The 24,542-nt window shown below is 36.1% G+C and overlaps 1 protein-coding gene across 2 annotated transcripts; it reads right to left on the reverse strand.

The window, feature by feature from the left end:
- Positions 1-301: 301 nt before the first annotated feature.
- On the reverse strand, positions 302-24,229 carry TMEM33 (transmembrane protein 33). Of its 2 annotated transcripts, XM_007178761.3 has the most exons (8): positions 24,098-24,229; positions 23,862-23,929; positions 20,336-20,430; positions 19,617-19,804; positions 16,273-16,340; positions 15,176-15,309; positions 10,570-10,653; positions 302-5,801 (listed from the first exon to the last, which is right to left on the reverse strand). In XM_007178761.3, exons 2-8 carry the CDS (start codon positions 23,904-23,906, stop codon positions 5,672-5,674), a joined length of 744 nt encoding a protein of 247 aa, XP_007178823.2. In that variant the 5' UTR covers positions 23,907-23,929; positions 24,098-24,229; the 3' UTR covers positions 302-5,671. The 2 variants fall into 2 exon arrangements, with proteins under 2 accessions (XP_007178823.2, XP_057402784.1); XM_057546801.1 differs by having other exon boundaries at positions 23,862-24,224.
- Between the last annotated feature and the right edge of the window lie 313 nt (positions 24,230-24,542).

The raw sequence follows: 24,542 nt of genomic DNA on the forward strand, positions 1-24,542 counted from the left end.
TCATCCACTAGGCTGTAAATTTCACTAGACAAAGAAGTACAGGAGAGCAAGCAAGCGAACAGCTGAGAGATGCACTATAATTTTTCTTTTCTTTCCAGTTTCACCTTAGACCACATTTTTTTTTTCCAGTCTCATACTAGATCACAAAATTACACCAGTTCTATTGTTTGTGATGAGCTGAAGACAAAAAAAGAAGTTCAAATTCACCTTATTCTAACAATAAGGCAAGGAAGAGCAATGGAAAGCTAAATTCTAATTGTAAATGTTTTTTTGCAACATAACATTTTAAAATCAGCTTAAATCCAGAGAAAATTTTTTTTATTATGCAATTTGATTTTTACATCAATAAAATCTTAGGTATAACAATACAGATGAGGGAACAACAATTTAATTTGTATTGAAATAAATATTAGATATACAAAGCACATACAGTGAAAAAGGGTCACAATAAATTACAAGTGGAGACATTATTTTGCTCAATCACCAAAGAAAGCCCTTGACACTTCCAATTTCACACCATCAAATTTATCATTCTTGCTGATTTAAGCAGAACACAAAACAAATATGGATCCCAGGGCTTACTTTCACAGGTACCAGCACAGATAATTTAGTACGGTGATTCAATTTGAGAATCAGTAGGGACCAGTAAATCACTGCATAAAAGAAAGAGTGAATGAGGTCCTTTTTCCTTAGTGTCAGCAGGCTAGGATTATTATGTTTATTAGATTTTCTTGAAAGGAGTTCACATTTTCTCAAATATTCAGGAGCAATATTATGTCCCCTCTGAGCCCTACATTAGCATTTATGTGCTTTGATCTTGAATACAGGGGAATGATGAATTTTTCAATTTATTTTATAAATTTATACAGTCTGGATAGTATTGGCCTGAAGAGTATGTAACTCCCCAACCTGTATAATATTAGATATTAAAAATGGATTCAAAAGAAGTTACTAAGAAATGCTGACATACTGTGTATACAAATTTTTTAGTTCAATATATCCCATTATATAGAGCACCAGAAGTTAATGCATTTATATATCAAGCAGTTTTTTATGACTTTCTTTCTAATCCTTGTGACCCTTTTACATTTGTTCCAATATATACACATCACAAATGTTATCTGCCCAAGACTTTGCCCATCTGGTCTCAACTTACAGATATATACGCAAGCAAAAATTCATATCAAAAGCATTTGTCTTAAAGTTACAAAAGAAAATAGTCTAGGTTGGAACTAAACTGTCATGAACCAAGAAAAAAAATGGTTAGTTTAAAAGTACTGAGCATATCAAAAAAGTAGCTCCGGAAAACTATGATGGAAAAAGTGAAATGATTCTTGGGCCTTTCCTTCTTCTGGAATGTGAGCTAATTTTTAGATTCCAGCAAAGATACCTAATAATAATTTTTCTCTATCATTTTCTAAGAAAAAGAATCTGTTTTAGACTAAAAAAATACTGTACTTTACCTCTTGTCACATCAACTCAAATTCAGTGCAGGTCAGTTTTCCTATTTGCACTGCACAACAGGAGAGAGACTACTCTACATTTAATCCCTCACACAGGGATGTGTTCCTTTCTAAGAACCCTCCCGAATACCACCTCTGAAGATAAACATATCATAGAATAATTACTACCAGGAAGCCTCCCAAACTTTTAGTAGCTCCTTTCTTATCCTGAATATCAGATCCAATCACAACTTTCCACCCAGAATATTATAACAGGCCTGCTCATTGCAACAATCTCTGGAAATAACTCCTGGATTTATAAAACATATATGCCTTTGGTATATTATCTGTTGAGCTACACTATCATATATTCTCTGTAGAATTCTCTTAACTCTAGAGAAATTCCACGAGATGATAAGTGAAACTATCAATAGTTGTCTCTGCAACTCAAACTGAATTTACAAATCTAGGTACCATTCCTAATATCCAAAAATTTCAATATGCTTTTGTATTATTGTGAAAAGTCTAAATTTTAAGAGATGGAACTAGTTACACCTTGTACACCTACAAAATGAACATGAACAAATTTTAAGTACCATTTTTCTATATACCTGAAATGAAGGAGAAAGAGCAATTTTATAATTGATGTGTTTAGGTAATTTAGGCACTTATGAAAACAAAAACAAAAACAGCAGAGAGATCATGATCTGAATAACACCAATAATTGTGGCCTATTCTACTATTTACCTAGAAAGCAGATATTAACAGGGTACTTCTTCCAGCTTTTGAACATTTCAATATTTTTAAAATGTACTCATAGTAAATGCTTACTAAATATTTACTGAATATTGAATAATTACATATTAAAGAGTCATGGAATTCAGGTCCTTAGTTTTATGCTGACTCAGGATTTAGTGGCATTTAACCTTCCAACATGGCACGTAAAACAGCTGAGGACTACTTGAGGAAAGAGTGCCACCTACTGCTCATAAACATAACTGTGGTTACTTTCTCCCTTGACGTTTTCATTACAGAATAAAAATCAGTCTCAATTTGGGTGACAGCAATGAGGCTAGCAGATCAAAAGGGGATTTGGGTAGATGGGTGGATGGGAGCTTCAGAACTATATTAATTAAAACAGGTTCCTTAGCATTAGATAAGGATCTTTACCACAATCCCTCAAAATTAATTTCATTCTTATCTCAAACTTAAAGAAAGCAAAAACTCTCAGTTCTGCTCGCAGCATTATATACACACCTATTTTCCTTTTTAGGATGAATAATATTCATGTCCTAAACTCACAAACCTAGACTGATTTTTGATCCTGATTTTTAGGAGGAAAAGAAGTATTCTGATATCTTTACAATTCTTAGTTATACAACAGACCATAAATCCTTCACAACTTCTGGTTTAATGTTAAGCATGCCTTGATTTTCCCCATAAGGGAGGTTCCCAAATAACTAAATTCAATTTTTTTTAAAAAAAGGTTAGCTTTCTTTCTTGCTTACTTCTTCTAGGAGCATCTACCTTCGTGAATTTTACCCCAAGAAAATTTAAATACAAATTGTTATTTATGAAATTTCTCTTTAGACTGATGTTAAATAGTTAAAATTCATGAGGAATCAAGTATACAAATGGAATATAGAATCTTTGTTAGAAATAAAGTAGATTTTGTTCCACCTGTCCAAGAAGGTTTAATATCTAAAAGTGCTAGAAGAACAGCATCACTATACCACTTCCTAAATAATTAGATATTCTGGATGTTAAATCAACTTTTTTTTAAACCTGTAAGTAAAAATAAATTCAGCTATGCAGCCAAAACTTCTCCTAGTACATTCATTCTATATACTCTATTTCCTTAATTTTAATTGATAGATATGCAAGTTACCCTATAATTTCAGATGTCAAATTAGCTAGTTGTATGTATTCATACTGCAAAATTCCTAACTACATGTTCATGCTAACTAAACATCTAGTAATGCTCAAATTGTAAGATTTATTTTTTTATGAGTTTAGGAGTATTTTGTTTATAAATCAAGCCTTCCTTTAAAGAACATAAGCATATCAGAAATATAACTCCATTATGTGATAAAAGCACTGACTTTTGAAGCACAGAGGGTTTTAAATTGTAATAGTATTAATGTTAAATTCTTGTTGTTAAACATGAATTATTTCCTTTAGGAAAATTCCTTTGACCAATAGTAATTTTCAACATAAAGAGGAAAAACTAAAAACAGAGGCATACTTATAGATCATTCAAAGAAACATCATGGTAGAAACAGAGCACACAAAAAGAAAATTAATAAATGGAAAAACTGGTGAAATGTGAATAAGTTCTGTACCTTAATAGTTAATAGCATTGTCCCAGGGTTAATTTCTTAGTTGTGATAAATGTTGTATAGTTATGGAAGCTGTTAACACAAGGAGAAGCTGAGTAACGGGTATATAGGAACTCTCTTTACTATTTTTTACAACTCTTCTACAAATCTAAAATTATCTCAAGATTTAAAAAAATTGTAAAAGCAAACAAAAACACCTAGTAACTTAAAAGTATGCCTTCAGCTGCCAAAATTTCTTGATACAATTCAAATTTTTAAAAACGTCATTAGAAATCAATAATATATTGTTTACTTAACCTTATAATTACTTTATTGCTCTAGAAAATTTAGCTTTTAAAACCATCAGATAGTGATACATAGTGATAGTGAGACTGCCCCACCCCTACAATCAACTGTATATTACGAGGCTTCTCTAACTTAGTAGATAAATATTACAAAATTACAAAAATAGCTGGTGACAGTTGAGCTATCAAGTAGGTATCACATTTCTATAGATCAAAAAGTTGAATAAAAAGAAAACTGATGTTACTGGTAAGTCACTGAGTATACTGGAGAAATCCAAGTTACATGCACATAGAAGAAAACTGGTCACAAAAAACCGTTAATTACTCTGTATTTACATTTTGCAAGGTTTTAAACATTTCCAATCATGCAACAATAAAGATCAGAATGAATTTTAAAAAGGAGTTAATGGAAGCTCAACGAACACATTTAACATATTATACAACTCAAATCACAGTTGCATAATACATCCAATCCCCCCAAATGCAGCTGTGCATTACACCACCGAAACACACACTATTCTCCCCACAATTCCTCCCCTGGCTCCATTCCCAGGCAATAACCTTTCCTATAAACCTTTCTATTTAACCTTTTAAGTCAGATTTGATGGGTAAGTATGTATAATCTTTGTTATTTCAGAACAGATACAAAGTTTAGTCATACGCTCAATCTTCAGTTACATTCCTTTCAAAAGGCATCTGAATTGCTGCAACTGTCTATGAAAATCAAGCCTAAGAAACCGAGAAAACTGGCAGTCAAGAATCTGATCTAAATAATTGTATAAATTACAGTAATACTAAAACCTATGTGCCCACATTTCTAAAAGAAGGATTTCCTATTTGAGAAATGTTACTCAATGGGTCTGTGAAAGGAAAAGTGTCCGACTACTGTATTGCTCTCTGATGTAAAACGCTTAGGTGACCACAAATATTTACCCAATTGGTTAACAAGCTTTCAGTTGGGCCTTTAAAAAAAAATATTCAAAGCCACAGAAGTAATTATGAAAATAAAATTTTGGAAGGTCATAGTATAAGATACATATAGAATTCCTATTATAACAGTATATCCAAAATAAATCTGTCCTAACAAAGCAGCACAAAATCAATTTAAAAGCAATTTGAAATTAAATACAGTGGGAAGTGTTTTTGTTAAAATCATCAGCCAAAATTACTGAATGGCAAAAGAATACTGTCTCAAAATATACTGAATTTACATGTTAATGTTACTATAATGAACTCATGCCAGATATAAATTCAGGTTACCATTTAGATGAGATGAAAACAAATTTTAGAGCTATTTTTACCAGAGAAATAAATGTACTTCATGATAAAGGCACAGCAGCATCTAAAGAATTTTTGATACATTTATCACAAGATTCAAACTTCCCTAACTATTAACAATACATTACAATAAAGTTTCTCAGAAAGTGTTTAAAAGGCTTGATTTAACATGCCAGGAAAATGATCATTTTTCTTTCGAGATGCATTTATGTAAATTATGTAAATTGCATTGAGGTCAGTTTTACACCTGGAATTAACCATCCGTAGCAGAAGTACCAGCAGCTAACAATGCTTATTTATATTATATATAACTTAGCTGGATGTTAAACTATGCAACTGTTGGTGCCAGTCTGCTTATAAAGGCAATGCTCTGGAGACAAAGTCTTCTCACAAACAGTGGGCAAGCAGGTTTCATTATTAGATGTTCAACAACAATCCTCAGTTCATTAAACAAGGTCCTGCAACATAAAATAGTTTTCTTTCAGGAACCCAATGAAAAAGCAACGTAAGACAAGAGCAAATGCTAATGAAGGACTTCCCCACAGCCATTAAAGAATTTGAAGAAGTAAAAGAAGTAACCAGGATGCACTGTAGGGAACATACAAAGTAAAATTCCCCAAATCAACACCTGTTTCCTTTTTTTGGGGAAAAAAATTATTCAACAAAAGCATTTAATAAATGGCTCTCTCTGAGGGCTGAGATTAGGGATGATCTGTATCTTCTTTACAGTTGAGTCACATAATTTTCACGTTTGACTTAGGCAAATTCAACTAGTTCTAAAAAAAGAGACCAAGAAAGTGAAAATTATATAATATGAGCAATCCTACCTACTATTTCCTTAAAAGAACATACTGCCTCTTAGAGCTTTCCTCATCTGAAAAATGGGGTTATGTACTTATTGGAGTCATAGTGAAGTTTAAATGAGACAACACAGAAGATGCTCAATAAATGTTACCTCCCAACTGGATCATTCCATTGATCAAATAAGCTCTTGTTTGCCTTCAGACTAAATCCCACCTCCTCAACATCCCATGCCTTCTGCAATCCTGTCTCATTTGAATTTCCTGCTTCATCTCCTACCACTCTCTGCCATGATGCCCATGTTACGCTGCCTGTTTTGAGCCCAGGCTGGTTGTGGATCACGACTTTGCCTTAACTGTGCCACTTGCCTATGAAGTACTCTTTATTACATACTGTAATCACACACACATCACACATATTGTACAGGTTAGTAGACACAAAATCATGTATACTGTACTGTAATTTATAAGTGCTTTAAAGAATCATCAAGGATAATTTTGGCTGTTCATAATTTTTATGTGCTGACTCACCCTACATAAAGACACAACTTCTACCTTCTTGTATGCTCTGTGTTATTTTTATGGTTAGGAGAAGGCAATAATCTGTTTTTTAAAAGGATGTAATACACTCTCACACAAAAACAGGAAGAAAATTTGGAAAGATGCACATTTATCTAAAAACCTGCCCTTCCTCTTGTATCTCCTATCTTTGTGACAGCCGCATTACTCATGACTCTCCAAGGTTCCCAGGCCAGACACCTGGAGGTCTTTTTTATCTTATTCTTCTTCCCTAAGCCCCAAGTTCCAACCCTCCTAAATAGCTTACAAATTTATCCCTTTTTTTACCACTGAATTAGTTCAGGCTCTGGACTTCTCTAACAGTTTCCAAATTGGTCTTTTTGTCCTTTTGGTGAGCCTGAAATCCATCTTCTGGAACAGTATTTCTAAATCAGACCTTATCGTGTTCTCAACCCCTCCACATTATAAACTTCAAATGCTCTTCCTACCTTAGAATAAAGTCCAAACCCTTCCACACGATCTAGTTCCTGTCTCCCTTTCTGGGCACAGATCTTCACTACTTCCCTATATACTTCCTCAACTCAAGTGACAACTACTGGCATGCCAAGCGCATTCAGGCACCCACATGCCAGAACTCAGACTTCAGAAGGCTTGGCCTTCTATTACCACCTCCTCCGTGAATTCTCTCATCTGTCTCCCTCTGCACTCTGTGCCTTCACAGCACCTTCATCATCACACTGACTTATGTAGCTATCTAATTCACTCAGCTCTAAGTCCCTAGAAAGCAGGTATTTCAATCCCACATTAAACTTGTTATCATCAACACACAATCACTGTCTTCAGAATAAATGAGGCTAATGAATCAAGTCAGAGGGCATCCTGAAAACACTCTAGTTAAACCCCTTCAGGTTACCGATGAGGCATGCCTCATTCTCGTATTCATGGTTCTATCCCCGGCATAAACAACAGCACTTTCAGTGGTGATGAAAATGTCTATCTGTTTGTCCCATGCAGCGGCCATCAGCCACACATGGCTTCTGAGCGCTTAACAATATGGTTAGTGTTGACTCAGGAACTGACTTTTAAATTTTATAAATTTTAATTAATTTAAATTTAAATGGTCAAATGTGGCTAGTGGCTGCTGTATTAGCACAGCTCTGCACAATCTACACTCGACATGAACAAAGGACTCATACCACTAACTTGAGAATAAATGTCGTGATAAGTGAACATGGTACAAATTGGCTATATAGACTGTCTCATAACCCTTAATAAAAAAAAGTATAGTGTAGAAAATGTAGTTTTATATCCTGCTTATCAATATTTATAAGCCCAAATATTTTCCATTACCTTTCCACTGTTTTGATTAAAACGTGTGCTAATGCGAGATGTTTATTAGCACATATTTGTGTTATCTTATAGCACTGCTATCCTTTCTTTTCTATGCCGCTGAACACTTCTACATTTTTTTTTTTAAATAAATTTATTTTTATTTATTTATTTATTTATTTTTGGCTGTGTTGGGTCTTCGTTTCTGTGCAAGGGCTTTCTCCAGTTGCGGCGAGCGGGGGCCACTCTTCATCGCGGTGCGCGGGCCTCTCACTGTCGTGGCCTCTCCCATTGCGGAGCATAGGCTCCAGACGCGCAGGCTCAGTAGCTGTGGCTCACGGGCCTAGTTGCTCTGCGGCATGTGGGACCTTCCCGGACCGGGGCACGAACCCGTGTCCCCTGCATTGGCAAGCGGATTCCTAACCACTGCGCCACCAGGGAAGCCCAACACTTCTACATTTTTATAGGTGATGATATGATTTAAGGATATGTGGAGAAAACAGAAGCAGAGAAGAAGAGGAAATAAAGAAGCAGAGAAACACAAATCTACTGATGAAAACTGGATGCCAGGGTAGGGAACCAGAATATAATGTCTAAAATGAATACAAGAACCAGAAAGAAAAAGGGAAAAACTCATGGAATCAAGTAAAATTAAAGGTTTATCTTTGACTAGGAACTCATTAAGAACCTATGTCTAGGGCTTCCCTGGTGGTGCAGTGGTTGAGAATCTGCCTGCCAATGCAGGGGACACGGGTTCGAGCCCTGGTCTGGGAAGATCCCACATGCCGCAGAGCAACTGGGCCCGTGAGCCACAATTACTGAGCCTGCGCGTCTGGAGCCTGTGCTCCGCAACAGGAGAGGCCGCGATGGTGAGAGGCCCGCGCACCGCGATGAAGAGTGGTCCCCTCTTGGCACAACTAGAGAAAGCCCTCACATAGAAACGAAGACCCAACACAGCCATAAATAACTAAATAAATAAAAATTAAAAAAAAAAAAAAAAAAAAAAGAACCTATGTCTAAAGAAAATAACCTCTATTTTAGGAAGTACTGTGAAAAAGACATTGTCTGTGAGAGCATAAAAACCCCTTCAAAGGAGAATCAGAAGCATAAAAAAAGAAAAATAAACTATTTATTAAGAACCTAATAGAATCTAAGCACTTTTAAAAACACTACTTCATTTCACCTCCAGAAGGTTTTTCTCTCTGTCAGTGAAGAAATTAAAATTTAAGTAACTCGCCTGAAGTCATAAACCTGGCAAATGATGGACCAGCATTCAAATTCAGTTTTTACTTTGCTTGTGAAAATATAATAGAGATCATGCTAACACACTCACTGAATTTCTGGCTGAATTCTATTACATGATGAATTTATTTTAAACGTGAAAACAAAAACTATGTTAACATTAGTATCTGAGTAACATATTTAAGAAGCTATTAAAAACAGCTATTCAGGGACCTCCCTGGTGGCACAGTGGTTAAGAATCCACCTGCCAATGCAGGGGACATGGATTTGAGCCCTGGTCTGGGAAGATCCCACATGCCACAGAGCAAGTAAGCCCATGTGCCACAACTACTGAGCATGTGCTCTAGAGCCTGTGAGCCACAACTACTGAGCCTGCGCGCCTAGAGCCCGTGCTCTGCAAGAGAAGCCACCACGATGAAAAGCCCGCCAAAATAAATAAATAAATTAATGAAAAAAAAAGAAAAAAAACCAGCTATTCATTTTTGTTTTCTTCTAATTTTTGAGATCAGAAGGCATAATTTATTGTACATTAATTTAAGCCTCCGTTCCTCAATATTATGATAATTTACTAAAATATTTCTCTGCTTCTTCATTTTTCCACTCCAAACAATTCTGCACAAGGCTATCCTTCTTACCCTGAAACTCAAGAAGTTTTATGATATGGCTCCAATATACCTTTTAAATCTTTGCTCCAACCACTCACCATTCAAATTTCCCTTATAGTCAAATAGGTCTATTCAATGCCCCTTAAACTCTGCTTTTATCTTCTTGCCTCTGAACTTGTTCTGTTTTCCCACCTAAAATACTTTTCCTTATTCTGTCTATTCAAAGGCTTTAATCCTTCTAGAACAAATTAAAATCTCTATTTTGTGAAACTTTCCTGAGCTCTTCTCTCTTCTGGCTCAATGATATCTCCCCTGTTGTGGACTATAGTACTGATATAGTAGAATAAACATCACAATTCATCATAGATTGACACGTGAATACCATATCCTAAACTACTGCTTCCTTTCTTATTATTTGACATGTGTTTTTGTTTCTTCAACTAGGAAAGTGCCTTGAGAGTGGGACTTATGTCCTACACATTTTAAAACTCCTTAAGCTTTAGCACTGTTTTAGAAGTGGTCGAGAAAAGTCTAGTCTTAGTGTCTGAAAAGAAGTACAACCACCTCCTCATCAATCCTAGGTAGTTCTAAAGCCTAGAACTTAAATTCACAAAAACACTGCTTGCTTCTAAATTCTAACATAAAAGTTAAACAACTCTTAAAAGTTACAAATGCTGTATTTCACAATACTCTTAACAAATAAAACAGGTTTAAACTAATCACCAGCTTACCGACAATACGGATTTCTTCGAGAGGAGTATCGAAGAGTAAGGAATCTATAGTATATAAAAGGCTGGAGCAAACTTCCTTGACCACTGAAATAAACAAATACAAGGGCAATAAATACACATCATCAATTCATATGTATACTCTCAAATTTAAAGGCAATTTAATCGGAGAATGTGTATCTTCATTCATCAAATGGTCACAGTAATATCTATCATATCTAAATCCAAGTTATTCATGTATTCATGTAGGTATTACTTTTTAAAATTTTTTAAAAGCTTTTAAATAAATCAGCAAATATTAAATAAATGCTTCAACAATTACCACTAATAACTGATAATAAAGTTTTAAAACTTTATAAGATATTTAAAATGAAAAGTAACTTATTTTATATAAGCAAATAAGAAAACTAATAAAACCACACAGGGTCACTAGTAAATTTACATAGCCTACACTATTTATTTTTCTTGGTTTAAAAAACAATGACAATACCTCAAGAGTCATATATATGTTTATGAAATTCTAAGTCTGGATTACTTTCCTAGGAAAAACTATCTTAAGATATTCACTAAAATAACTACAGATAAAATGGAGCAACAAACTAACATGGATAGTTAGGTAGCAGGGCTAAGTAAATCATATGTTTGACAGACTTGGTATGCAACTACTTAAAATCTTGACTATGAAAACTACACAGTAACTCTGAAGAAAGCAGAATATAAAGCTATACATATTACAACTATATTTTAAAACTTTTTTGGGGAATAAATGCATTAAGATGCTAAATATGGTTTGTTTTTTAGGTTAAATTTTTTTAGTCCCACCCCTCACCCCCAACCCCCATTTTTTTTTTTTTGGCCACACTGTGCGCCTTGCGGATTCTTAGTTCCCCAACCAGGCATCAAACCTGGGCCCCTGCAGTGGAAGCGTGGAGTCCCAACCACTGGACCACCAGGGAAGTCCCTGTTTTAGCCTTTTTTCCCCTAAACTGTGTGATATTACTGTCATAATAAAAATTTACACGATTACAAACTTATAATTAAATGTTATATCCACCTCACATAAAACTTTAACTCTTTAAATTGAGAAATTCACATATTACAGAAAATGTAAGTAGAAAAGAATATTCAATGAAAAACAAATTTTCCATCAGCCAAGTTAGTTTCTTCCACAAAGTCATAGCAGTCTCTAATACATCCTTCCAGAAATTTACATAAACAAGTGTATATAATGACTAACATACAGTGCTCATTTTGTAATGCACTGAACCATTTAACTCTAGGAGGGAAGTGGTATTATCATTCTGATTTTAAAGATGAAGAAACTGAGGCAGAAAGAAATATACATGTCTTTAAACACACACACCCCAAAATATAAATGGGGAATACCCTACACAGTTCTCAACCACTTTTAAACTTATTATATCTTGGAGATCATCCCCTATCACAACACATAAATTACCTCATTCTTTTCACAGCTTCAAATATTCCACCTTATGCATGTACTATTAGGTAACAGGCTCTCTACTAATGAATAAAACTACAACGATCATCCTTTTACTTGTCTTTGCACATGTGTGTGTGTATATGTAAGATAAACTCATACACTACATGTATAAGAAAATTCATAGAATGTTCACTTTTAAATACAGAGCTTTATGCATTACAGCTACAAGTTTAACTTAATAAAGCCTTCTAATATCAGACTGTGCTTCTACCATGAAAGGTAGCATTTAAGGAATAATGACTTAAAATTGTTTTTAATTTTACAGTTTGTGTTGTGGTCAAGTGACACACTTGAAACATTAATAGCTTTTCTTATTAGGGATTGAATAAAACTTTATTACTTAATTTTAATTTTTTAGAATAACAAAGTGATTCCCCTATTTAAATATTTTTGGTAAATTCTCATTTCCTTTACAATCTTAAAAATTAAAATCAACTTGTATATAAGTGTTTAAATAAAAGATTAAGTAGCACAATTGACTTAATATACCAATATAGCCAAAACTTGGTGCTCCAACAAAAAATTTACTACAGTTCCAAAAATGAGGCTTTTTTTTGGGGCAGGGGGCTGTGTTGGGTCTACACTGCTGCGCATGGGCTTTCTCTAGTTGTGGCGAGCGGGGGCTACTCTTTGTTGTGGCTCACGGGCTCTAGAGTGCAGGCTCAGTAGTTGTGGTGCATGGGCTTAGTTGCTCCGCGGCATGTGGGATCTTCCCAGACCAGGGATCAAACCTGTGTCCCCTGCATTGGCAGGCGGAGTCTTAACCACTGCGCCACCAGGGAAGTCCCCAAAATGAGGTTTTTGTTTAAGTGTGCCTGGCATCTCAGCATTTCATTATAATTCTCTGAAGCTTACCTAAAAGGAGAACAAATTATTTTGTTTATTAACCAGAATCTGGAGGTTTCAGATATAGTCACCAATTACCTCCACATAAAGAGTTAGTTTTGGTAGCTACATTTTAACTTTCACCCAGGTACATGAAACAAATCACAGAACCTCGTGTGACTCAAGACCAGATGACCCAAGAAACAGAAAAATGAGCAAGAAAGTAAGAGGGCAAAAGGTTCCTTTTACCAATTAAAATGTTTAAGTGTATGATCAGGATCACAAAAAAGAGATGAACTAACTTCTAGGGTGAAAATTTCAGAGTGGAATAATCGACAAGTAGAGTTGCATCAAATTCTATACCTAACATTCATGGTACGTTACAACTAGAAGGATTTTTGGCAATTACTTATTTCAACTACTACTAATTTTTTAAGTGTAGAAAATCAAGGCCCAGAAGGCTAAGTTAGTGGTCAAATCAACCAGAATCTAGCTCCCAAACACCCAATAAGAAGTCTTCCCATTGTATCATTCCAGGACCCTATTTAGATTATATTATCTAGTTTGGAACCCCACAACTTAAGCAACATGTGGTGATCCTGGAGTTTTCAGAGGAAGATATTATTTATAAGAATGGTACAGATGCATTTATGAGGAAATCTAGAAAACTCTATTACCAGCTTAAAGAAAGACTGCTGAAGAAAGGAGTAACTGTCAGGTATATAAAAACCCTACTAGTTAACCAAGGTAATGAACATTAAAATGAAATATTTCATAGACAAAAACAAGTTTGTTACAAATTAATGAGATTATGGAAAACAGGTAATACAGACCTATTAGAGGACAATTTGGTATGGTCTGTTAAATATAAAATGCACCTAGCTTAGACTCAGCAAAAGTACAGACTCACACAAAAGTATAAGCAGACAGGTAAAAAAATGTTTACTGCATCAACATTTGGAAAAGTAAAAATTTGGAAACAAATGGCCATCAACAGGGGAATGGGTAATAAAATGTAGCATAATATGATGGAACACTATACAGCCATTAAATGAAACAAACCAGAAATATGAATGTCATATAAATAGGTCACGAAAACATACTGTATGAACGAAAAAAGCAAGATGCAGACAATTGATGCTTTTGATGTAAAATAAAAACTAAACAAAAGGACTTCCCAGGTGGTGCAGTGTTTAAGAATCCGCCTGCCAATGCAGGGGACACGGGTTTGAGCCCTGGGCCGGGAAGATCCCACATGCCACGGAGCAACTAAGCCTGTGTGCCACAACTACTGAGCCTGCACTCTAGAGCCCACGAGTCACAACTACTGAGCCCGTGTGCTGCAACTACTGAAGCCTGCACGCCTAGAGCCCATGCTCCGCAACAAAAGAAGCCACCACAATGAGAAGCCAGCACACCGCAACGGAGAGTAGCCCCTGCTCGCCTCAACTAGAGAAAGCCCGCGCGCAGCAATGAAGACCCAATGCAGCCAAAAATAAAATAAATTTATAAAAAAACCCCCCAAAAAATAAACTAAGCCCTGCACCCATAAAATAATAATATATATTTTCTATCCATCTGTGTAAGTACTTTAAAAGAACTACATACATGTACACGTATCAAACTCCTTAGCTCTGGGAAGGAGAGGACAGAATGCAACTAGGCTTCACAGTCAAATGGTATTTTAGCTTTTATTTGTAATGTCCTATTACTTGAGAAACTGAAAATTGAAAAAGCAATAATCTGGGCAGAAATGTGGTTTTAAAACTTAAATGCAAGAATATAGATAGAGAGGTCAATACTATCCTGATGTTCTATTTTTAAAAGGAAGGCTTTCTTTATTCATGCATTCCTTCTATAATTAACATACAAACAAAATATGGAGGTGGCAGTAAGCAACTAACAATACCAGACCTTAATTTTTCAGATTTTTCTCTAGTATGGGACAAATCATCTCAATAATGTTAGAATGGACTAAACTAGCCTTCCTAAGATTCTTTCAAAATAGTTATTCTGAAATTAATTTTCAGAATGTTAAATGATAAATCACAAGGAATAATAAAGAAGACAAATGCCTAGGTTTACCATAGTAAACTACAGGAGTTTACTATACTCTCAGGTTCTCTACTATCATGTGAAAAGATGATTGCTAAGATCCATCTAAGCTCTGAATCTCAGTATGTACTTCAACAGATGTAAGCAGGATAAAATTTGAGTTGACACATTTATTATGTTCACTTAAACACCAGCCTCCTAAAATAAATATATTTTTATTCTTACCTAAAAAGCATAAAAACTGTAGCAGGCATCAAGAATATTTCATTACAAGCAATGAATTTCAGAATATTCTGTTGATTAGTGCTTAATTTATCCAAGAGAGACCTCAGCAGAGGTAAACTATTTGAACCCTTTGCCTAAAACATAAGAAAACAAACATTAGAAATAACAAAAGCATTTTCGATCAATTATTTTCTTTCTTTAGATAAATTGCATATCCAATACACAATACAACCAAAAGACAATTATTTGAAAATGATGATATAAAAATTTACAAATTATTTAGGGACAAAAGTTAATGTATTTTCCTGCTTTATTGTATTTTCTATATTTGTAGAGTTAAATAGAGAAACAACTTCAATAAAAGTCCTTTTCATTCATAGACACTTTATCTTCCTTAAGAAAGATTAGATTATTTCAAGAAAAGTAGTGGTTATTTCCCTCCAACCATAACAAAACCTGGCTACCCGGAAATACAGTTAAAGTATCTGTGACTCCTTTGTTGATTAAAGGTAGAAATTACAGAGTCCAACTACTGCTGTGATCTGAGAACTACAGGGATAAATAAGGAGGCCAACACAAGGCAAAATTTTGGATATTTTAATTCAAATTTCAGTGCATATGCAGTCAATCTGCCTGGCACACTGAAGTTATTAAGCTTAATGTTCCAACCCAGTAATAAGAAAAAATTTTAGGAAAGTAGCAGTTCTGAACATCAGTGTAAAAGAAATTTGGTACACTCTACACACGCGGTATGTTAAAATTACTGACAGAACAGAGATCTCTGACAACTTATCAAATCAAAAAGACATGATTTTTTTTTTTTTAATAAAAAGATCTATTTCAAACTTCAGAAATTACTCCAGGAACTGGGGGGTAAACTTAAATACAACTCCTTATCTACAAAATGTACTATTTTATTGAAACTTAAACAGTAAAAAATACCAAAACTTTCAAATCACAAATTTAGAGCAAGTTTATACGGAATACAGGACCTTTTTGTGACAAATGCCCAAATGTCTTAAAACTCAAATTTGTGTCAACTATCTGTAAATCCAGGAGTCAAAAACAAAAAACAAAGCCAGGACAGTTTTACTTACATCGAGGACCTTTTTCGTGTATGTGGCAGCATGAAGTAAAGAAAATAACAAGACTGGGAAAATACTCACTGAAGAAAATAATTAAGGAAAACATTAAAAATTCATCAAGCACTTTGCAAAACAGGCTATGTATTATGTTCAAATATACAGATCTAAAATGGCATCTGCTAAAATGAGTTCAGTGATGGCTTCTGGTCTACTAATACACTTTATAAAATGAAGGTTTTTTTAATCTGTAAAGAAGAAAGTCAACTTTCATTTCTTAAACCTCATAGTTCTTTTTATGAAGAAAATAGTGAAAAAAGCTTTTCCACCTATTCCTAATGGATAAAATATTGCAAACATTGGCTAAATTAAGTTGAAATCTAGGCCATCTCAAAGCGTTAAGTAATACAGCTTTTAACCCTACAATGGCCATCCTGGACAGAATAACTTAGCCTTCAAATACCAAAATAGTCTTCTATACTGCTTTCATCAACTCAATGGCTTAGGAAAGAGTATAGAGTAATGGTTTAAAGAGTAGTTCTCAAATTTTCCTCAACTAAAGATCTTTAATTCTTTCTTTCCTACAAGGACCCCATTATTTTGAGATATTGTTCCAATCAAGCTTTTACAGTTAATGTGTTCTCAATCTGTACAAATAAAAAAGACAGTGTATATTTGGTTTTGTATATAATCAATTGAGAGTCTCATCAGTTTAATTACAGACATGAGCAAAGAATCCTTATACTTGAGTTTCACTGTTTGGCTTTATGTCATAGATAAAATATACCATTTTCATTCAGCTTTTTGAAAAATGGAAATTGCTCAAAAGACTTTACAACAATTTCTGCTAGGTTGATAATAAAAAAACCCCACTTGTCCAAGTTATTTCCATGAAATGATATAGACAGTTAATTATGAAGGGCAAAAATACTTGTCCTAAAAATAGTAGCAATTTCTAAGAAATAAACCATTATATTTTTCTACACCAACTGAAAGCTTGGTGTGAGGGAAATGACCACTACAGCATAACCTGAGTATCAAATTCATTATAACCATAACTCATCATTTAAGACCCAAAGGTTCCTAAGTTCCAGGTGGCTAGTAAAACACTGACCTATAGCCAAGTACTACAAGAATCCTAACTCTCTAATATAAATGTTCTCTGATTAATATCCTAATTCTTCTGTGCCACTCATAAAAATTAAGTAAAATGCCAATTTCCTGAGTAGTAGAGATCATACACACACACACACACACACACACACTCACACACACATACAGTTTTACACTTTTAACAGAATCCTTAATTCAGAGTCAAGATATCTGGGTTTCACTCTTGGCTCTGACACTGACTTCATTTCCCAAGGCCGAGTTCCATCTTCTGTCATATGAATTTGCAGCGATCAAACCTAGGGATTTCTAATGAGTCTTACACCTCTAACATTCCATAGTTCACAAATCCTTGATAAGAGATTCATAACCTTAGCATTCACTGTTACGTTTAAACTATTTACAAAACACAAGGGGTGAAAAGTGTACAATAGAAAAAGGACAATACAACACCTTTCTAAGAGCAAAGATCAGAACATGACTTTGGGATCACCTTTATTAACATAATACCCAAGTACTTTAGCAATCAGATTAGTATTTCTTGCCAATTAATAGTTTATGTTATTCCCACTGCATACTCCCCCCTCCCCTCCCTGTAAGAATTTAAAGAACATTAAATCCTTAATCTCCAACATTCCCTAGAGATGGCCTAGTAAATAACTAATTGGATAGAAAAGGCAGAGAGGTTGTCTTCACTGTCATGAGTCATTTGGCACCGTCTCAGGATTCACTCAATAAAACTGTCCCAGAGGTCAGTATTGATGTATTCAATTTGCTCTACATTAATTATCTAGAAAACAAAGCTTCTATCATTTGTTTTTCTTTTCAAAGAAATTTTAAGCTAGTAAGGGCAGAAATATGAACCTCTATATAATTTCCCATTATATCTCAGAAAAGCAAGAATTTTAATATTGGTGATTATAAAGGACCTCAATGAATGTGGCTGACAAAAGCAGGTCAACCCGATGATATGCCAAACAAATGTGCTTATCATTTACAGTTGTAGTACAACAATTACCTAGTGAGTTTTACCTACATTACTACTCACTTGCCAATGTGATGCCACCAAGTTACTTTAAACTCTTCGAGCCTCAGTAGCCTTATCAATAATATAATGCTCACCATAATTTTTTTCAGAGTGTTGCAAGAATTAAGTATGTCAAGTCTGTATATACTGGCAAAATAGGTGCTCAAAAAAATGCCACTTTCCTCCTATTCTCTTTTCCTTAAAACTTATAAACAATCTATTTAAAATTTGATACTTCATGAACATAGAAAATATTATCTAAATAGGTAGTATTTAGTGTTAGAAATATATTTTATTGTGCTTTCCATTATGTACAGTTGTATCATAAATATTCAAGAACACTTAAGAACAGTACTTCTGAAAGTACAGAATACCTCCCTGAGGGATGATTCATGGGGGGGCAGGGGTGGGGGGTGGACAACCGATTAAAATGATTAAGTTTAGGGAACACTGATAACTCTTAGGTCTCACAATGCACACTACCATATCAAAGGTCCTACAGTAAAGAAATCTATTTAACAATGTTTAACCTATTGCTTCCCAAACATACCAAACTGCAGAATCCCTTCCCCTCCTTTTTAAGAATACCTACTTTTATCCCACAACATATTTTTGAAATGTATAAACATACAAATTCCAAATGAGTTATTTAATTCTCACTGGCTCCAGAGAGTTTCCATGTGTCCTTATATTCTACTCTATCCATAGCAAATACTAATTTCTATTTATTTTATTAATTATCCCATTCTCAGCTTAAGTAAGTTATTTCTTGATTAATTTCCATTTGTTTCTAGCTCACTGGGAGTTGAAAGAAAGAGCTGAGGATTTCTCTTTTCTTAAGGCAAGGCATCTGGGCATTTTCCCAAAGAATGTGTGAGTTAAATGAAGGAAACATATATTAAAATAAGTCCTCCATAGGCTTGTGCTTTGAATCTGAATTTTAAAATATCCATTGCTAATAAAGAAGCTTACAAGAGGCAAGATCAAAGATACAAAGTTTAAAATTCCCAATCAGCTCTTCAAAATTTGGACTTCACATTTCAGAGTCAGAAATTCTTACACTTAATGTATCTTCATGCACATGAAGCGCCAACAAACCAACCAACCCAGGCTTCATGGAACACCCTCATTGCTGAATCCTTCCTGCAGCAAAAAATAATAAGAAGAGATCTCCTATAAACTCAGTAGGCAATTTCACTGTCAAAAAGGTACAAAAGGATACTTGTAACAGGGTAGGAATTGACAAAGATGAGTGAATACAACAGGTAGTGGCAGCTGTCCTCTAACAAAGCCTGGGCCAGGAATGCTCTGCTTAACTGGAAGTGTGGTAATCTTTGGTGCAGCCTCAGAGCACTAGTCAGAGCATTTGCCAGCAAAGCACGTTGGTAAAAGCTTGCTGCTTCATGCAACCTGCAAATTACCAGGAGAGAGGTTATCATGAGATGTAAACAACTACCTTGTCTCTTCCTCCTTTGTGAATTGCATCATAATTGCACAATACCTAAATCTATTACTTGTCAACAGAAAAAAAAAAAATTGCTTGACCCTACTATACCTTTTTAGAAGCATCACTTTATATATATACCCAACTGAATTTTTATTTATTTATTTCTATTGAAGCATAGTTGATGTACAATACACAACTGAATTTTATAAAGCAGTCATTCTTCCTTTTAACAATCAAAAATGCAAAAAAACATGAACTTATCTCATCCCCACAACCATTTTCTCTCAATTTTCAATGTGATGTTACTTTTCACAAAACACATGTTATAAAATATACCTCCAGTTGGTACTACTAGAATATTAGTGCCTTAAGGATGAGACCTGTGTTTTATTTGTCCCTGAACCCCTTGCAGTTTAACAAGTGTGACACCTAAAAGGTATTCCAGAAAAAGTGAACAAGTGAATACCAAAGGCAGAAACATGTATAATACATACCCAAGAAGAGGCAGAACAAACAAAGCAGAGCAGTAAACTGTGAACAAGCGAGAAAGCCACATTGCCGTGTCCAGTTTATTGGCCATCAAGAATTGCTGAATGTAAAAAGAAAAATAGTGTAGTAAATTAAGCTTGCAAATTATGTTTTTAAGGATGAATATTATGTAGTTTTATTCCTATTCAAAACGTCTCAATGCCCCTGTAGCAATTGTTTTTTTAAGATCATTAAGTGTAAACTCTTAGGGCAACTGTTTCATGTCTATGTTCAGTAACAAAGCCAAACTCCCTATAGTTTTTTTTTTTTTTTTAATAAGTTTGTTTGCGGTGGCTTCTTTGCTGCAAAGCATGGGCTCTAGGCGCGCGGGCTTCAGTAGTTGTGGCACTCGGGCTCAGTAGTTGTGGCTCGCGGGGTCTAGAGCACAGGCTCAGTAGCTGTGGTGCACAGGCTTCGTTGCTCCGCAGCATGTGGGATCTTCACGGACCAGGGCTTGAACTTGTGTCTCCTGCACTGGCAGGCGGATTCTTAACCACTGCGCCACCAGGTAAGTCCCCTCCTTATAGTTTTGATATGGAAAGCATAGGAAGTACTTAAATAGAAAAATACCAGTTGACATTTAAAAAAAAAAGACTAATTAGGCAAGAAAAGTTTAACTACAATTGTCTGTATTCCTTCAACACTTGTAATACTGGCTTCACCTACTTTAAAAGAATATTAAATAAGAACTAATTGCTCTCAAGAGAACCATAATGCCTATTCTTAGAAAAAAATCTCAAATTCAAACAGGCAAGTCTCAGGTCTGAGTAAAAAGGCATCACACAAAGCCAGTTTGGACTAAATCAACCTTACAAAGGAGAAATGTAAAACCATGGTAATAGTCACTTAGCCTCAGGATGATTTGCCAGCGTACACACAAAGGCCTGGCATACTGTAGGGGCTCAAAATATGGCTGTCAGGTGTTAACGGCACCTGACATTGTGCCATTATTCACACCTCCGATTTTATGACTTTCTTCATCCTCTTGAAGCTCCCTGACAAGTCTTAGCCTTGTTTCTGCGGATTTCCCTGGATTAAACTTCCATATATCACTTTCTTCTCCACTTTTTCCTCATTCTATCTTTTCTTTTACTTCATTTTGCCAACAGATGTGTCCATTATCACGAGTGCAATAACTTAAAATCGGTTTTCTCATTCAAACTGTATTGTGTATTCAAATTCTAAAGTGGCTTTTATATTTTTTGATAGAACCTACACAAACAATTTTTACATCAAGACCCAATACAGACACATGTGAGTATATAAAATAAACAAAAACCTCACAAAAACAATATTTATCTTTACTATGTGTGATAAATTTTGGTATTTTGTGTTCTATTTAATGTTTTATAAACAGTGTTTCCATAAAAAGGATTTCAAATCTCACTAATAGGTCTTATCCTGGAGTCTAAAACACTGCTCAAAGCAATCTAACTTATCATTTGAAAGAAGATATAAAAAAAGCTTTGGGGAAAAATGCAAGTATCTTTTGAAATTCAAGGATGCTTTTAATTTTATTGCATGCTTTCTAACAGCATGCAGGTAATTTCAGACATATGCCTCCACTTCATTCTACCCAATTCTACTACTGTTACTTTTCTAAATTGAAATGATCACCAGTAAGTCAAGCGGAAGCATGAATCCAGCTTACAGTGCTCAGTTTCTCTACAAATATTCAGACTCTACATAATAGTTTGAAATTTAATTTTAGAACATTTCTTTAAAACCTATTTGTTTACGATGTTCATTTGGTGATAAATCACTGAACTGTGCATTTCATCTTGTACACTTTTATGCATGTGCATTTTACTACACAAATAAAAAAAGGTTTAAAAAGCGTATTGGTTTACATTTTAAGAGTGAACTGGGCTTCCCTGATGGCGCAGTGGTTGAGAATCTGCCTGCCAATGCAGGGGACACAGGTTCGAGCCCTGGTCTGGGAAGATCCCACATGCCGCGGAGCAACTGGGCCCGTGAGCCACAGCTACTGAGCCTGCGCGTCTGGAGCCTGTGCTCCGCAACGGGAGAGGCCGCGGTAGTGAGAGGCCCGCGCACCGCGATGAAGAGTGGCCCCCGCTCGCCGCAACTAGAGAAAGCCCTCGCACAGAAACGAAGACCCAACACAGCTAAAAATAAATAAATAAATTTATTTAAAAAAAAAAAAAGAGTGAACTGACTATGTTACAAATAATTCAGGCAAAAAATATAATGCATCTTTGGGTGAAAAAACTATTGAGGTGAAAAATTATTCACACAATCTTAAAGTATCATGACATAGAACACTTTTTATTTACAAAGGGAAACAAGTTATCTTTACAATAGAGAATCTGGTGGACACCACCTTCACCAAATGATCAAACTTATCTCCAATGATGAGATAAATCAACATAAAATGTTTCCTGATATATATAATGCCCTGAGAAGAACGGAATATCACTTATTTAATATTCCTACCAAAATGTTTAACCTGAATCTAGTCATCTGTAGGGGGAGGGGGGGAGGGAATCAGACAACTCCAATTTGAGAAGCGTTCTGCAAAACAACAGGTCTCGACTCTCCAAAGACAAAAATGGGAGAAGGACAAGGGAACTGTTCCAGACTAAAAGGGACCAAAGGCCAGGAAACGCAATGCACACTTTCTGATTGGGTCTGGATAAGGAGGAAGCAGCTCTAAAGGACAACTGAGGAAATCTGAATATACATTGTGTATTAGGTTGATAACATTATCAACGTTAAATTTCCCAAATTTAACTGCAAAAATTGCTGTGATAACTGCACTGTGGTCATGTAGAAGAATACTGAAGTACTCATGGGTTAATGATCATGATGTAAGCAACTCTCAAATGGTTCAGCAAAATTAAGGGAAAAAAAAAAAGAAAGTGTGCATATAAAGAGACGTTGCAAATGTTTGAAAAGAAAAACGTCACTCGGCTCAGTTCACATACTTAGTGTTTAAAAGCAGAGGACAATTATGCTTCTGGTACAAGAAACTAGTAAGCAGCAGATCTGCATCTTAAAAATAAAGTTACAAAAGCATAATAACATTTCTCTTCGTAAAACGACGAAAGGAAAAGAAAACGACCGCTCCCCTCTTTCGGCTTAAAAACGGGCAGAACAGTTCTGGGCCAACACGCGTGTGCGGAACAAGGCGTGTGTCACGCCTCGATCTCAGGTGGCATCTTCAACCTTAGGACACAGGACAGGGACCGAGGGGTGGGAAGAAGCAAGAAGGCCTAATCTCCGCGGCATACAGGTGGGCATGCAGGTGAGGGCCACCTGCTCCAGGCCGGCCTGTTGTCGCTTCAGAAACAGAAACCTGTAGCTCCCTCTAACGTCTTCGCTCACGGTCGGCCCTCTCCCCACCTCCACCCGTACCAGTAATCCCAGTCCTGAGAGCAAGGAGCCTCTGGAACGCCTCGGACCCGACTCCCAACACTTCCTGCTCCTTCCTAACTTGCAAATCAAGCCACACGGCCCTGCCCGCTCACTTACCACTGCGCCCGCCCCTTGGGGGCCGTTCGGGGCCGTATCCGCCATGGGGATCTCACGCGTCTGGGACGCTGCAATCGGAAAGGGAAAAGAGCGAAGGAAGGTCAGCGCCGGGGCCGCGACACCGGGAACTGGCTTTCCTGCTCCCGGCGGGAGTTTCCGAGCCTCCACAGAGCAAAGGACTCGCCGCTTCAGTGCAGCGGACTGTCCCGCGGGTACCCGCAGCGGCCGGGAAATACCTGTCCGACACCACCAAGAGCAAAGCTGGGTTTCTAGAAAGAGCGGAGCGAAGGCGGGGCTTCGGAACAAGGCCCAAAGGGCCGAGCTAAGGCCGCCGGCTCCAGGTTATTGTCGAACCCGGAAGTGCTCCCTTCACTTCCGTGGGGAAGAGGCGGTGACGCAGAGGGGAAACCCGCAGCGGTGCCCTGAGGCATGACGGGAAGTGTCGTTTTTCTGGCTTCGGCTTCCCGTGTCGTGCACGCCCGTTGCTCTGTAAGCTAAGAAGCGGGTCTGGCCAAGCAGCTTTTGTCTCATCGTCACAGCTCAAAGATGGTCTTCCCTGCCCATGGAAAACCACAAAGGCTCTCTACTCCCTGATATAGAAGCCTCAGAAATGTCTTCTTTGCTGTTTTGTTCCAGGGGCTCACGAGGCCCTGTGGTGCTACTTCTAACATTAGTTATTTC

This window comes from Balaenoptera acutorostrata, chromosome 5 (genome assembly GCF_949987535.1).
Source record: "Balaenoptera acutorostrata chromosome 5, mBalAcu1.1, whole genome shotgun sequence".
In the NCBI taxonomy this organism is placed as follows: Eukaryota; Metazoa; Chordata; class Mammalia; order Artiodactyla; family Balaenopteridae; genus Balaenoptera; species Balaenoptera acutorostrata.